This window comes from Eretmochelys imbricata, chromosome 27 (genome assembly GCF_965152235.1).
Source record: "Eretmochelys imbricata isolate rEreImb1 chromosome 27, rEreImb1.hap1, whole genome shotgun sequence".
NCBI classification, from domain to species: Eukaryota; Metazoa; Chordata; order Testudines; family Cheloniidae; genus Eretmochelys; species Eretmochelys imbricata.
Window position 1 is genome coordinate 9,616,065 of NC_135598.1, and position 16,399 is coordinate 9,632,463.

Consider the following 16,399-nt stretch of genomic DNA (forward strand, 5'->3'; position numbering starts at 1 on the left):
ACTTCTCTCTCAACTTTTCAGAATAATTTCAATCTGTGAATGAAAGCTAGATCCTATTGTTTCTAGTATTAAAAATAAAAAAATGAAATGCATGCGTTAATGCAAATGTTTATGAAGTAAAGTTTGGGTGCATTTTTTTTTAAATGAATCCTACCAACTGCCTAGAGTCCCCTCCCCGCCACACAAAAAAAGAGAAAATCCTAACTAAAATCTAGGGGGTACAGAACAAGTGGGTTGTTCATTTACAGAACAATTCTGGGTTTTTTCATAACCTGTACAGCAGCTGAGTAAATTCTGCTGACTCATCATGGTGGTTGTGGGTTGTGAACTTCACCAGCATATAAAGGTGTGTGTGGGGGGGGCGTGTCCCTCTAAGCAAAGCTTTGAGAGAAAACTTAGGCTGAAGTTTTTTGTGGTGTTGGTGCTTCAACCACCAATAAAGCCAAACCCCACAATTGGAATAAGTTTGGACTATGTACTAACTTTTGTATGTTCTACTCAGATCAGGAACACCATTTCTCACACAGCCATGTATCAGTTTGGGACTGTGCCAGAAGAAAAATGAGGAGTAAATGTCAGGGACCTTAACTGATAGTCTAGGAGAATCATAGAATATTAGGGTTTGAAGAGACCTCAGGAGGTCATCTAGTCCATATGAATAACAGTAAATCCAGGTCAAGCAGGGAGTGCCGTGTCCTAGTCTAGGAGTAGGGTCCATATTCTGGGTTTGTTCCTATCGAGAGTTCATATATTGAAAGCACGAGTGAATATGGTCTTTGTCTCAGATTTCTCTCTCTAAGTGTATGTCTACACTTCAGTCAGAGGTTTAATTGCAGCTTGGGTAGACATACCTGTGCCAGCTTTTTCCATATCTATACTGCTAAAAATAGCAGTGTAAATATGCTAGCATGGGCTTCAACATGAGCTATACAAGCACGCCAAGGACCCTGGGTATGTACTTCCATTGCTAGTCCACGCTGAAGCTCATGCCACTGCATCTACGCTGCTATTTTTAATAGTGCTGATATGTCTACTCAAGCTGCACTGACACCTTGGATGCTACGTAGACACCCTAACCATGCTTCTGTTGAAAGATGTTGAAAGGAGGGGGTGAGTGTGACTTCTTGTTTTGTTTATACAAATGTCCGGCAAGTTCTAATGGATCGGCAAGTTCTAATGGAATTGTCCTTTTCTTCTTTTGGGGGGCCAGGTAGGGTGAAGACAGCATAGCTATTTCTTTCACTGAATTGTGAAATCCTGTTTAATCTTCAAACTGGCGATGTCAAGGGTGCCGAGTCCTCCTCCTCCGGCAGAAATGTCGAGTGGACCTGTAGCAGAAAGCTGGTGCTACACTCAGGTAAATTCACAGTGTGCTCAGATGGTCAGTTTACTAAGATTACACCATACAAAAAGAAGATTGGTGATCTAAACAAATTTAGAGCCAAGGTTTTCAGAGGTGAAAGTCTAATTACCAACTAACTAAACCAATGCAACTAGGACTACATCAGATTTTAGATACAAATATTTAGACTGCTCCATCTCTAAACTCACTGTTTTTTCTTGTGGATCTGCCTATGAATGGAAGCAGCATGGGCTGAGTCAAGTCAGAGGGAGACTAATGTGTCTCTATCTCCTTCCTTCTTTCCTGTCTCACTTTTATGGAACTTCCTGAGGTAGACTGAAAAAGTTGTGATGGTCCATTTTGGACATGCAGCTATTATAGAATTAGATTAGTTTTTGCTTCCCTTGGGTTACTTTTCACACACAGAAGAGGAAGTCAAGTGCCTTGTCAGAACCCACCATAGGTTGCTATGCAGTGCAGTCATGGGTGTGGGCAGATCTTAATGATGTCCTTGGATTAGTAATACAATGATGTGGTTATTTCAGTTCTTCCCCTATACCTGTTCATTGTGCATAAGCATGACCCTGAATTGCTTCCTTGTTTTGAATCTTCAGATTAAGGTGGTAAAGTTTTCATACATGTGGACCATAAACAATTTCAGCTTCTGCCGGGAGGAAATGGGTGAGGTCATCAAAAGTTCAACCTTTTCATCAGGAGCCAATGATAAACTGAAATGGTAAGAAACATAGCAGAAGATACTCATCACCCAGCATATACAGACCAGAGAGATATGTTAATGCCCTTAGTAGACTGGGAAACATCAAGCTTATCTAAACTGCAGAGGGGTCCCGGTTCCCTTGGGCACACACAACATACACTCAGGAAAAAGAGAGTGTTGCCTTGGCACAGTATTTGGGTACATACAACATGGACATCAGGATCTGTCTCTGTAGTTTATGGTCTTTATACTTTGCTAATGGAGACTGTTAATAAGTATGTAGCCCTTTCATGATTTTGAATTGATTGTCTTGTAGACAGATGCATATTTCTGGACCTATCTAAGTGCCAATACAGGATTTGTAAATTAGAAGAAATATCACAGTGTTCTTGTTTTGTTTACCGTAGTCAATGATCAGTGTAGCAGAACTTATTTGCTGTACACTTTATTGTGTAAACTTTATAATACTCTTCCATTGAAAGCTGTGAAGGTTTTGCCGGAAAACTGTTCCGAACATCTCATGCAGATGTCTATTTCTACAGGTGTTTGCGTGTGAACCCTAAGGGCTTGGATGAAGAAAGTAAAGATTACCTGTCCCTTTACCTATTGTTGGTTAGCTGTCCAAAGAGTGAAGTTCGTGCAAAGTTCAAATTCTCCATCCTCAATGCTAAAGGAGAAGAAACAAAAGCAATGGGTATGTGTAGGTCTTATCTGTTTGGGTCACTTGTGTTCTATGTTTGTTCATGCTAACAGCACCAGCATTTGTTTGAATCAACATATCTGTCTTTCAGAGAGCCAGCGAGCATATCGATTTGTACAGGGCAAGGACTGGGGATTCAAGAAGTTCATTAGAAGAGACTTTCTCTTGGATGAGGCCAATGGACTTCTTCCAGATGACAAACTCACTCTCTTCTGTGAGGCAAGTCTCTTTGTTCAGCTGAAATACTAGCAATTCTATTGGCTTCAGATTCTTACAACTGTCTTTCGGGATTGGTTTTTAAGGCGTCACAGGTGGATCCCCTGTGGGGGAGGAGTGTTGGCTATGTTTACAGTGCTGTATGGGATTATTTTTTTTTATTTTTATTAATTTGTGACTGACCACAATATTGCCCCTTCATTTATTTTTGGTTGCTGTGTTTCTGAGGTTACCTGCAGAGGTAAAGGACAACAGCCAAACACATTCAGATGCTCCTTGTCATTCCAGCTCTGGTTCTATATCAACAACACATGATTTGACACTCACTGGAACAGTAATCAACTCAGGGGTTTTTTGGTCCCAAATACTTGATAATATAAGTGAGTCCACGAATAAATTTGGTGATGGAGCAGATGTAATGTGAAGATTCCTAAACTTACCCACCATACATCACTCTTACAGTAGGAAACATTTCTTTATAGCAGTGTGTAGTTTTTGATTGTTAAATATATACCTTGCTTGGGTCCCTAAGAACTTAGTCTCCTCTGCAAAGGCTGTCATAGAGTAAAACCTCTGATACCTGTCTGAGTCGAAGGGAGAACTTCAGCTAATGACTGATTGTTGCCCAGTTCTGTGGGAAAATGTTTCAACTGGTAGCTACGCAGGAATAATATTCTGAAGGTCTGTCACTATGAAGACGAATCCAGTGTTCAAACTGAGCAGGGACTCCCCTTGTGAGTTAAGAGTGCATTTGAATTAAAAACTGCAACAGTTTGGGACTGTAGCGGAGCAAGAACTGCACACAAATACCTTGAAACTGAAAGATATCGATATCCCTTTTGGAGTTCAAGAACAAGCCACATGAATAGTATGTACCTTTGAAGAGGACACAGCAGTGGTAATTTATGTAAACCGTCAGGGACGCATTGAACAGCTCTTAGACTGATCATGAATGGCTTGAAATTTTGCTTTATGTGCAAAAGGACATACTCTTCCAGAGCCTATGCTTGCAACACCAAACAACTAATCTTTTGCTGTTGACCTGGCTCGTGAGAAATAATTTTTGGAGAAATGAAAGATTTCCAAGAGTGTTATGAAGACCCCTCTCAAAAGAGTATATTTAGGGAGGGTCTCTTTAAAAGTGCTCAGTGTTGTCCTAGTTCCAAACATTTTACCATTAACGTCAGCTGGAGCATTAATTTAAATGGGAGCAGACTTTAGGTTAATACTGAGAGCGTTAGAAAATCCTACTTCTAGTATATTACATGATCTGTATTGTATTTGCTTAGTGAGATTTTCAAAAGTGCCTCACTGATTTAGGAACACAAGTTTTGTGGACTTTCATTGAAACTTCTGCTTTTAAGTACCCAGGTACTTCTGAAAATCCCAGTCTCCATGTTGTGCATCCAAGAGTATCTCTGATAAGAAATGGGCATTCCAATTATTCACTAGTGAGATTTAGAAAAGGGCTTCTCCTTTTAGTTTTCTATGTTTTCTGAGTGTGTTCTAGCCTCCCTGAGGAAAAGAGTGGGGAATTTTCAAGTGGGTTCTCTGTCCTCTAGTTTCCTGTTTTCTGTGGGCAGTCTCTTATCTACAGCTATTTGGAGGCCTCCAAAGCACTGTAGAGCCATAAACCAAAATTAGGAGCCTAAATACAGTTATATAGTTTTATATGACATCCAGGCCTGAAAATGTTCGTCTTTAATCTAGTTCTTAAAGTGTCTCTCTTTGAGCCCCAGCATTCTGTTTTTCTTCATCCTTTACTGGAAATTAGTGTTCCTGGTACCTATGGATCTTTGCCAGAAGGCAGGGACAGCTGGACCCCTTTTCCTATGTATCATGGACATGATTTTTCATGAGGGTAAAGTCTTTGCTTTTGCTGCAGGAGCCTCCTGAACCAAAAAAGGAAAGACTTCAATTACAGTTGTACAGGGTGGCTATATTCCAACGTTATAGACTGTATCTATTTGCCTCAGCAGACACCTCATTTAAGAGACTTATTCAATCAGTTATGTGCTAACTGTTGAGCCATTAGTGTCATGGTTGGGATCCATGCTTTAATTTTTGTAGTAATGTTTTTATGGTTGGGGAAAATATTTTGGATGAGGCCTGTGTAGCTTTAGCAATTTTTGTTTCTCTTTCCTTTTATTATTATTATGAATGACTATGCATTGCCATGAATGACAATGAATAGTCAGTGGGCCAGGGAAAGAGAATGAGTGTGACTTTATAGCCTGGTAGTTAGGGCACTCGCCAAGGATGTGGGAGATCTGACTTCAAGTTCCTGCTTCAGTTGCTGTGTAATTACTTCTAAAAAGTGGAACAGCTTCAAGAGACAAGATGGAGAAAGACCCACACCAGAAAATCCCATAGCTGGTGGTTGGGGCATTGTCCTGCAATGTGGGAGACCCAATTTCAAATCCCTTCTCCATTAGGCAGAGGGAGGAATTGAACCCAGGTTTCCCATCTCCCAGGAGAGTGCCCTAATCACTGGGCTAAAAGTTATAAGGAGGGTACCAGCAGCTCCTCCTCCTCCTCTTCCTGTTCTGTGAATCATAGGGTTAGAAGGGACCACAAGAGTCATTTAGTCTAAGCCCCTGCCAAGATGTAGAATTTGTTATGTCTAAACCATTCAAGACCAATGGCAATCCAGCCTCCCTTTGAAAACTTCCAGGGAAAAAGCTTCTACAACCTCCCTAGGCAGTCTGTTCCATTGTCCTACTGTTCTTACAGTTAGGAAGTTTTTCCTGAGATTTAATCTAAATCTGCTATGCTATAGTTTGAACCCATTGTCTCTTGTCATGCCTTCTGTGGCGAAAGAGAACAACTTTTCTCCATCTTTTTTTATGGCAGCCTTTCAAATATCTGAAGACGGCTAGCTTATCCCCCCCTTAATCTCCTCTTTTCCAAACTGAACATACCCAGTTCTTTCAGCCTTTGCTCACATGGCTTGCATTCAGTCCCTTTGATCATCTTTGTTGCTTGCCTCTGGATCCTTACCAGTTTCTCTATACCCTTTCTGTACATTGGTGACCAAAACTTGTTTTCCTTTGACATGAACTGAAACTTTTTTGAATGGCCAGCGAACCAAAAAAATCATTATTTGCCCAGCTGTCATTCCGTATCGTTAAGCCAAGTGTCTGCATTTCCCCCAGAGAAAAAGAGAATTTGTTCCTGGTCTCACATGGCAACCTTTTTTCCTGTTGTCTGTTCTATGGTTTGTTCTGTCTGTCTGTCTATATTCATTGTGCAGGAGGAGAAGCTTAAGTTTATAGGTTGCTGATGTTGGAGGGGAAGGGAATGTAATTTGTAAGCTTAAAGTTGTTGAGAGGGAACTTTTGTTGGCTTTTGCTGATGCTGTAAGTTTCTTACCACATAAACAGGTGTGCCATATGCTCTTCTAACACTTCTCTGCTGGCCACAGGTGCTGAGTGCTACTCTTTGCATCTGTGCTTTCGTTCAGCAAGAATGTTACCCACTCAGAAGCTCTCTAAGGAATTGGGAACACTTGGTGTTGAGAGACTATTGTGTGGGGGTTGTCAGTGGTATGTAGGGTTTTGGGGTTGTTGGGGTTTTTGGGGGGGAGGTTAAAGGTCAGTTCTGTATAGACCAGAAGATTGCTTAATTGTCTGTCTCTCAGCTGCACTTTCTGTGTTTTGTTAGCTTTTCTAAAAAGACCTCACTCCTTTGTTCATCTCTAAGGCTGACCCCTGATATCAACTTATTGAGAATGCCATTGGGGAGGAGAATAATGGTCCTTGTCTAGCATTTTCAATTCACGTCCCACTTGCTCATCAGTTTGGAGATTCTCTGGACTGTCTGTGCAAGTGGTGTTTTACTCTCCAAGACTGCATTACCTTTTGCTGTTAAATCGCTCTCTAATTCCAGGAAAGTAACTGGCTACAGAGGATTGATACTTGCAGCCTGGAGAGAATGGATGGTTTAGTCTTTCCTTGATGAGTCCTTTGGTTATTCTTTCCAGATAATTTATTTTCTTCATTCCAGGAAGGAATTCACTATGCAGATATCTGGAAAACCTTATTTGGCTGATTCAAAGTCAACATTCTGGACCCTGAGTATTCATTGCTGAGCTCAGATTTGGAATTCCTCTTACATGAGTCTGAGAAGGGCATCAGTCATAGCTCTTTGAGTTCAAGTCACTGTTCTTGAAGACCTCTTTTTAACAGGTCAAGAAGATGTTATAGTTTATGTACTTAGGTGTCTGCTACTTCCTGAAAGCTGTCAAGAAACTGAGTCCAGCCATCAGATCCTGTAGCCAGTTGGCCCTTAATTTGGACCTACTGCATTGATGAAACCTTCCTTTTGAGTTATCAGGGAAGATCTCCCTCTATTTCCTTAAAGCTGGTTCCTTGAGTCTATAATGCTTGTCAGGAGGATACAAGAATTGAGGGTCTTCTTTTACAGAACCTTGTCAAGGAAAGACTGGAAAGAGGTTTATTAAGGCGACATTCTCCGACATTCACTCCAAAAGCTTAATCTCCCTTTCTTCTTTACTCAAGAAGCTTCCCTTCCTTGAGGTCCATCTTCACTTGTCAGATATTGTTAGGGTTCTGAAATTTACCTTGGACAGGACAGAACAAAACAAGTACAGCTGCAGCCATCCAAGTTTCACTTGTGCTGCTCCTATCAGTGTTCCTCAATTTTGTAGTGCTATGGGGTGAAAGTAATTTAATCTCCATGGTCCATTCAGTCTTTGCCCAATCTGAGTCTGCCAAAAAAGGTGTCATTTGTCATCTTGCAGTATGGATTCCTATCCACTAGAAATTGAAAAGATATCACTAAGGTTCACATTTTGTCATGATTATTTTTAGTAAAAGGCACAGACAGGTCATGGGCTTCTGTGAATTTTTGTTTATTGCCCGTGACCTGTCTGTGCCTTTTACTAAAAACTGGGGGGTGGGGGGGTGCAGCTAACAGCACAATAGCCCCCGCAGCTGCTGGGAGCTCCGGGGCACCCGTTGCCCAAGGGCATAGAGCTGAAGTAGAAAATGTCACTGAGGTCTTTGAAAGTCACAGAATCCGTGGTCTCTCTGACAAAATAATATCCTTAGACATTACTAACTCATTTCACATAGGCTTCCACAGCCATCACATGGTAGCTACTTTTGGTTCCTACCTAACTTGGCTGAGATTAGAGCTAGTGACCAGGGATCCTCTCCAAATCCCCTGAGTTCTCCAATCCTCTCACTAGTTGTAACTATTTTTCTTACCCAAGATAGAAATTCATTGCTTGTAGATATGTATCATTGTAAAAGAAGTGGGGGTGCTGAACTTTGCAAGAGGAATACTGGAGCTGAACCAGAGACGGCAATGGTGGAAAAATCTGTAGAGTAGACAACTCATTAGGTGCACAGAATATGTCTTATGTTGGTCAGACTCTTCTTTTGTTATGAGCTCTGTGGATCAAGTGCTAGATTATAGAAGACATTTGTACATCTGTGACTTTTCCTGTGTATCACTGTCTCTGACAGCTGCTTGTAGCATTGTCTGTGAAAAAGCTTCTCTATGGGGTAGACTCCAAAAAGTTGATCTAGAGAAAGAACTAGGTCAGGAGTGGTGTCCAGAAGATGGGGACTGTTTTCCAGCCCTATTGAGGGTGTTGCCAAATTGGATGGAGGCGGCTTTAGTTTGGGATCTAGCAGGGGAGGACTTGGATGGAGACTGTCTCTGATATAGATGGCTCTTCAATTGTGCCTATATCTAGTTCCACTGTGTTTCATTTGGGCAATGAGGGTCTGATCTCTGTCTCCCTTCACATGTCCTGGAAAGTGAAGCCTGTTGTAGACAAATTAACACTCTGCTTTTTTTCAGGTGAGTGTGGTACAGGACTCAGTCAATATCTCTGGCCAGAACACCATGAACATGGTGAAGGTACCTGAGTGCCGCTTGGCGGATGAGTTAGGAGGACTCTGGGAGAATTCTCGCTTCACGGACTGCTGTCTGTGTGTTGCAGGCCAGGAGTTCCAGGCTCACAAAGCCATACTGGCAGGTCGGTATTGACTTGTGCAGGTCTTAGCAGGATGGGAGACAGCAGCATCATGGCAGATGGAGTGCTCTCATAAGAAGTCTTTGAGATACTTCTGCTTTTAGGAAAATGCTCCAGGAAATAGCAGCAAAAGGTGCCTCAGATCCCTGCCAACTATAGTTCTATAGTGAAAGATCCTGCTTTGAATATGGCAGCTAATTTACTGCCATAATGTTGCTGCGGTGGGGGTTCTCTTCCCCTTTAATGGAATTGCCTGCTTCCTCACTAGATGAGAATGGTGGGGAGGGATGTTTGTGACTGACACTGTAATGTGTCCCCCAGAGCAGCTGTGGAGGGAGGTTACCAGCTTTTTCTGAAGCATCTTTGTTCAGTGCCATGAAATATATTTGACTGCATTAGATCTCTGCATTTGCTCTTCAGCCTTGTCTGAAGGGCCACAGGAAACCCTGACTTACACATTTGGAAGTTACATTGGCACTGGGTAACCAAAGAAGTTTATAGGTGTAATAGTATTTTGAGTTTTTGACTGCTGCTATCTTGTAATATTTCCTGTCTTAATACCAGGGAAATTGGGGAGGGAAAGCTATTGGTTATTACCCCTTCTCCCCCAGAGGAGCTGAAGGTTATATCTCTAGTATTTTAATTGTATTTGTTTTATTTTTTCCCCCACCCCACCCCACCCCACCCAGCACGTTCCCCAGTTTTCAGTGCCATGTTTGAACATGAGATGGAAGAAAGTAAAAAGGTAAGTGTCTAAAGAGAGAAGGAGCTTTCTCAGCTGGGTGACTAGATCTCAGGTCAATTCTTAATATCCTTGATGACTTGAGAATGTCAGGTAGCAGCTGATGTAACTCATGAGTGCAAATTTTTGAACATTTTGGGTTTTTTTCATATTGGATACAGGACTCTGCTTTAGCTGCCCTGGAGGGAGGAAGAAAAATCAATGAGACAGTTGTGATCTTTGTTACCCTTGAGAAAGAGTGTGCGGTAGGAGAGGGACAATTAGAGGATATTAAATAAAACAGAACCTTTTTTACTCCCTCTACGCACTTTTGTGAGTAGTACATCTTGCTTAAGAGTTCTCTGTATAAATAATTTCAAAATTCAGAAAACTCTAGTGTAAAGAGATCTGTCTCTAGCATCATGTCAGGATCTTAATAATCTTCATTCTCCTGAAACAGAATCGGGTTGAAATCAATGATGTGGAACCTGAAGTTTTTAAGGAAATGATGTGCTTTATTTACACGGGGAAGGCACCAAACCTCGACAAAATGGCTGACGATCTGCTGGCAGCTGCAGACAAGGTGCAGTTGGGATTTGTGGTTGTTCGGGGGATTGGCAATGACATATGCTTTGTTTTACATGATGAGCCTTGGAGATGGCTGCATTGATGTTTTCTCAGAGATCCTTGAACTGTACTAAGGGAGTGTTGGGTGAGGTTAAATGAGCGTGTGTGTGAACGTGCTCTCATGCACATGTGTTTATTGCTGAAAAATACACCTAGGCAGTTCTGTTGAACTGCTCCTATTAGCTGGACCTGGTCTTTATATAACATAGAAAAAATGATAGAAATACAAAATGTAACTCTTAAGAGGAATTAATGCAAACCACTCTGTCCTCAGCTCAAGTAGTGAGAGGAAATAGAGCACCTCTGTTCTATTAAATTCGTGAGGGTCATAAATATTTGTCCCAAGTGCTCCTTTGAAAAACTGTCCTAGAACTCAGGGTTCATCTCCGTTTGTCATAGTCTAGCGTATGAGCTGGGGATGAGGTAGGAGGCAAGTTCAGAATGGAACCAGAAATAAGTGGCCAGGGCCCCTAAATCTCAGAAGTAGCATTCTGTTTTGCCAGACAGGGATCATAGTCTTAGTCTTTGCTTTTTCCCTCTGGGCTGGCTGGTAGTGGCAGCTTCTAGCAGGGATGCCCTGAACATAAGGGAGATGGAGAATGATGTTTGCAGTTTGAGGAGAAATGGATGCACTGGAAGAAGCTTCTTGCCTTAACCCTGCTGTGACTTTGCAGGGCTAATGCAGGGAGGTATGGGGGATATTTTGGCTAGAGGGCTGGTGGTAGTCCTTGTCTGGCAAGAGCACTGCAGTGGCCTAGCCTGCCAGCCTCTGTCCACCTCCCTTTGGAGCACCAAGGACAGAAGATGCGTTGCTGGCCTATGAGTCATATTTACTGGTGGAAATTCTTAATCTATAACCAGAATTTTTATTTCCTTTCTTTTGCTTTTAAAAGTGAACTTAGTGCTGGTGAAAGGTGCCAGTTTGACAGCACTGGAGACTAAAGTCCTCTATTTATCCACCAAACAGGTTCAGCACGGGTAGCAGCAGTGCAAGATTCTCCACACTGCCCTGCCATTGTGCCTCAACTCTGACCTGGAGGGACCACCTCTAGGGGTGAGAGCGTAGTTCAGTCTCCATGCTTCTTCAGTCCTTGGATTCTCTTGTGGGTGCCAATTAGCGTGGTGGATTTTAAGATGTGGATGCATGTAACTTTGTTCCACACAAACCACCATGCAGCCATCAAATAGTAACTACTTCCTGTTGCTACTGACCAGGGCCTAATTGAAACCGGTGATGTGGAGGTGAAATGCTCCGTATGGGGACTTCGTAACCCCATAACTAGAATTAAAATGGGGAATAATACAAGCAGATCCACGGGCACAGTATAACCATTGCCATGTGTTTTATTCTGTATTTAAAGAGTATTGATTGAAAGCTCATATATCATCTTTAACTGAGGCAAGAGTAAATAAAGAGCAGAAGTATATTGAGGGCAGAGAGTCAGCTTTACGTTTGAATTTCTTGGCTTTTAATATAGCTTTTCCTTTTAAACTCCTCGTGTGTCTTTTTTAAAAGCAGAAACAGAATCTTTCGTGAAAGCATATAAAACATCTAATATTTGCCCAAGAGACCTGAAACAGCTTCTTCTGAACTCTTCCAGTCTCTTGGGAGAAAACATGTAATTAGACCCAAAACAAAACAAAACGTGTCTTCTAAACCCAGGAGACCCTATTTCAGTCTCTTGAGTAAGGATGCTATTAGGCAGTTTTTTCAAAAGTGTAAGAAAGAAAGAAAAAGAAACTAACTAACTAACTTTGTACCTGAGAGACCAGAATGTCTACTTTGTGTCCAGTTACATAACTGGGAGCTGTTATTCGTAGTGAAAATCCATATGAAAATTGTATGCGGGGGAAAGAAATTTATTCAGTATACACAATAATTTTAAGCTTCTATTAACACAGACAGTAATATGGAATAACTGCTTGCAAAACGTCCTCCTTGACCCCTAGTTGAAACACTTTGTTAGAATTTACTAGATTAATTTGTATATTTCCCTTTCTCACAGAGAGGTCAAACTATTAAACAGACTTGCCATCCTCGCTTAGATTCTTTGGCAGGGGAAAACTGTCCTTGCTGTGAGTGCCATGGTTCAAACTGAAAGGACCATTATGATCAAGTTTTTTTATAAATGAAAAATGACGTCTTCTCATATGAAGCCATTGATTTTGACCTTAACTGTAATGGAATAAATTCCACCAGAATGTCTAAAAATTAGTTTTACACAATGCTTTTCATACTGTGAGCTTCAAAAGTGAGGTGGACACCAGCACTGTAGTGACTGTAGGTAAACTAAGCAGCCCTTATGAGTCCAGAAGTAGTTCATACACAGTCTCTCACATATTAATGAGGATCTGCCATTAATACATCTTCTCATCCCAAAGGGTTCCAAAAAGCATTATAAACTATACACAAGGATCACTGTATCCACCACTGAAGTGTAGTTACCTCTCAGATGAAAAGCAGCATCTCTTTAACAACACTCAGTAATGATACTCATCATTTTAAGATAAGAAGTGAGGAAACCTTACCATGTTTAAGTATTAGGAGAATTTATGTAGTCTGAATGTAACTACGCAAGTTAGAATTTGGGCAGAATACTGGGATTCCTGGCCTTATACTTGTGAAGGGCATCATGAGATTCATAATGAGTTAGAACCTCAGTTTTGTTTCATCCAAAAGACATCAACTCCAGGATCAGATCACACAGGCCAAGATTTTCAAAAGTAACTAGTGATTCTAGGTACCTTAACTTTTTGGTGCCCAACTGAAAGACTTTAAGTCTTGTTTTAAGAGGCTGGATGCTCAGCACTTTCTAAAAATCAGATTCTTTTAAGCTGTCAAGTTCAGCACTCCAGATCACTGGTTGCTTTTCAAAACCTGGATCATAGTGTCTACAGATTGTTTCAGTTCAGATTCAGGTGCTGCAGAAAGTGGTGTATGAGATTTGATAGCTGCTCTTCTTCTTAGTGTTCCCTTTCAGTTTCTTATCAGACTACTGACCTGGCCCTACTGAGACTGTTGCAACACAGGATGACTAGAAACTGTTTGAGAAACAGAAGCTAGAGTAGGGCTTTCGACCATGCTTTTCAGACGTGCTATGATACTTTCAGTTTCTACTTGGATTACCAAAAGAAACAGGTAGAAAGGGCCTCTGTTTAACATCTTAATATAAAAGCAGTACTTTGTGTTTGAGCAAGGTTCATCTTGACTTGCAGAGCATTAATGGCAAACAAACTGAGTGAAAGCTGCCAAAGCATTACTGGAACATAAGAACACCTATGGAGCATTTACCACAGAATAGGTTTGTCCACTGAACAAGAACCAAATGTGTAGCAATGGGGTAAGAGAAGCACTAGGTTTCAGCAATACGTGGTGTGAAATATCTGAGATAATAGGAGTTTAAAATTAGAGTTCCAGGTCATCCTTAAGCATGACAACACCAGTAATGCTGTAACACAAGAAGGCCGGGATAAGAGTTATGGCTGATATGATGCCTGTCCATTGCTCTACTCAGGGTGGGCACATAATTACTCTACTCTTTTGCTGATCAGAAGCCTCTTATGAATACAGATTGTGTGTGTAACTAATAAAGTGGAGAGGTCTGTGCAGCATGATAGCATAGTCTTTGTAACTGAAGGGAGAAGCAACATAAATAAAGCTTCAGTGCAGATCAAATTAAGGCTTTCTCCATTGTAACCATAATTTGGCTTCTTTTTTACAGTATGCTCTGGAACGCTTGAAGGTGATGTGCGAGGATGCACTGTGCAGTAACCTGTCTGTGGAAAACGCAGCTGAGATTCTCATCCTGGCTGACCTACACAGTGCTGATCAGCTAAAAACTCAAGCTGTGGACTTCATTAACTAGTAAGTTTGCTCCAGTCTTACCCTTGGGGCAGGAATGAAACACATTTGGAGGAGAAAACAAACTCCTAAATTTACTCCAGTCTTCTTGTGATTAATAAACCCAGAGGATGGGACTAGTGATCTTCTTTAACCTTATAGGTCTTTAGTACCCAAATACAAACATACATTTGTCTGGCATCCTAGAAAATGCCGTTGTTTCTAAGGATGAATTAATGAGTTATCTCTGGGTCAGTTCAGGGGAGGAGTTTTCTGTAGACTATCGAACTGTCTTGCCATTTCTGTGTTGGTGAGAACTTAAAATGTAAAATACCACTAGAGGGAAATAGAAGTCATTAATATTTGTAAATGTTAATATAGCAGATATTTTCCTAAGTAAAATTGACTATATCGATGTCTGAAATCTCTTGTGGTGCTAGCTGATAATTCTCTTGTCTCCCAGCTATGTGGAGAAATCATATCTCTTGTCATGTATGGGGGTTAAAAGAGATGCATTGTGTCTTTCTGGCCTTGGAACATTCATGTTTGAATTATTAAATCTTATCATGCTGAAGGGACAGTGCAAAGCAAAAGCTAAACCTGCAGGACCAAAACTTGTGAACATACTGTAAGTGATAACATGTGCACTAAACAAGAGAGATTCCAAAACAAGAGAGAGAGAACATCCTCAGGGCATGTGAAAAAAATCTGTTTTAATATTGTTTACCCAGCAAAATCAATAACTCCAGATTTGTAATGTTCTGTTTTCTTTCTAGTCATGCTTCTGATGTCATGGAGACCTCAGGCTGGAAGTCTATGGTGGTATCACATCCCCATTTGGTGGCTGAGGCATATCGCTCTTTGGCCTCTGCACAGTGTCCCTTCCTGGGACCACCACGTAAGCGACTGAAGCAATCATAAGGCCGTGCCTGTCACATGACCCCATGTTTTTCTGGAAGCAGCAGCAGCCATTGCTGCTCTGACCTTGACCATCAGGTAGACAGCGCAATCTGAGGAGCTTTTACTCTGTTGTGGGGGGAAAGACTGCTTCATGACACCCAGACTTTTAAAAACAGCACCAAGTAACTTGGGGAGAGGGGGGAGGGTGGGCCTGGGGCTCAGGGGCTGTTCAACCTAACGAATCCCTGTCGCTGCATCGTCTGTGTGTTCCCTTCGACTTGGCTGAGTCAAAAACTACGGGGTTCTGTATAAGCACCTGCCCACTCAGACTATCCCAGTAGTGGTACTGGCGGGAAATAACGTTTCTGTGTCTGACAGCACAGAACAAATCGTCAGACACCTGGAGCAAAGAGGACGTTTTAGTTTTGGAGAGAGTCGGAAAAGAAGAGAATTTCCAGTGAGGTTCCGAAGAGGAAATACATGGTGGGAGCTCCAGTAGTATTTATATAAAAGAATTTAAGTCCTTCCAGTTGTGCTAAAAACTGGACATTTGTGTAACTCCTTAATGCCATTCAGCAACAAGAAGATCAGTTTCTCTGTTAGTAGCACTTGTATGTTGATAGCAAAAAAAAAAAAAAAAAAAATCTTTATACTGAATGACAAGTTGAAGTGAAAAGGGACAGCAAAAGGCTGTGTGCTGAGGAGGATGTGAATAGACTAAAGGCAGCCTTTGCAAATCTACATTGGCTTTCCAGGACCGGGAAATCCTTGCTCTGAAGTGTGCTGTCTGACGAGGACAATGGTTACCTGTTTTTAGATATTGTGGGAAATGTTTTTTGGCATTTTTCCCTGCTTTATTTTTTCCCCCTTTTTTTAAAAAAAAAAAAAAGGAGAAGTTTTATTGTTCATGAATGCTGCGTCAAAGGTCCCTGTCCTGAGTTGCTAAATGATTCTTATCAACTGTTTGTACCTGACTTGCTGACTGTCTAGGAGCCAGTCCTGTTCCTTTCTATTAGTCACTCTTCTTACAGTGAAGAAGTTCCAAAATAGCTGGTAATTTTTTTCTTTTTGAAAATATAAATAATTACTATTTTGTACTGTGTGGTATCTTTTTTTTGTCTTTCTTGTTCCCTCTATTTTTAGACTCTTCCCAGTTGAAAACCAATTCCCAAAGGGTTCCGTTTCAGTCTGCTATAGGGTATAAACTGACACGCCATTCCCAGAATTCAAATGGGATTTATTAAGGGAGGTTGTGCACAGAGCTGCAATGCCAAATTACATTTTATTCCTCTTCTCAGGTATTTTGACAATATCTGCTAACATTTTG

The 16,399-nt window shown here is 41.3% G+C and overlaps 1 protein-coding gene across 7 annotated transcripts in view; it reads left to right on the forward strand.

The window, feature by feature from the left end:
* The window catches only part of SPOP (speckle type BTB/POZ protein), a 40,164-nt gene extending 23,995 nt beyond the window's left edge, over window positions 1-16,169 (forward strand). For 4 of the 7 annotated variants that reach the window (XM_077806395.1, XM_077806398.1, XM_077806396.1 and 1 more), the window contains exons 3-11: window positions 1,211-1,357; window positions 1,957-2,078; window positions 2,603-2,754; window positions 2,852-2,979; window positions 8,809-8,986; window positions 9,673-9,728; window positions 10,165-10,287; window positions 14,054-14,196; window positions 14,949-16,169. In XM_077806395.1, coding sequence (XP_077662521.1) covers window positions 1,280-1,357; window positions 1,957-2,078; window positions 2,603-2,754; window positions 2,852-2,979; window positions 8,809-8,986; window positions 9,673-9,728; window positions 10,165-10,287; window positions 14,054-14,196; window positions 14,949-15,093 — 1,125 coding nt within the window. In that variant the 5' untranslated portion in view covers window positions 1,211-1,279 and the 3' untranslated portion in view covers window positions 15,094-16,169. The remainder of the gene's footprint in view (window positions 1-1,210; window positions 1,358-1,956; window positions 2,079-2,602; window positions 2,755-2,851; window positions 2,980-8,808; window positions 8,987-9,672; window positions 9,729-10,164; window positions 10,288-14,053; window positions 14,197-14,948) is intronic. The other 3 variants (XM_077806399.1, XM_077806401.1, XM_077806402.1) reach the window with 1 other exon arrangement.
* Window positions 16,170-16,399: the final 230 nt, after the last annotated feature.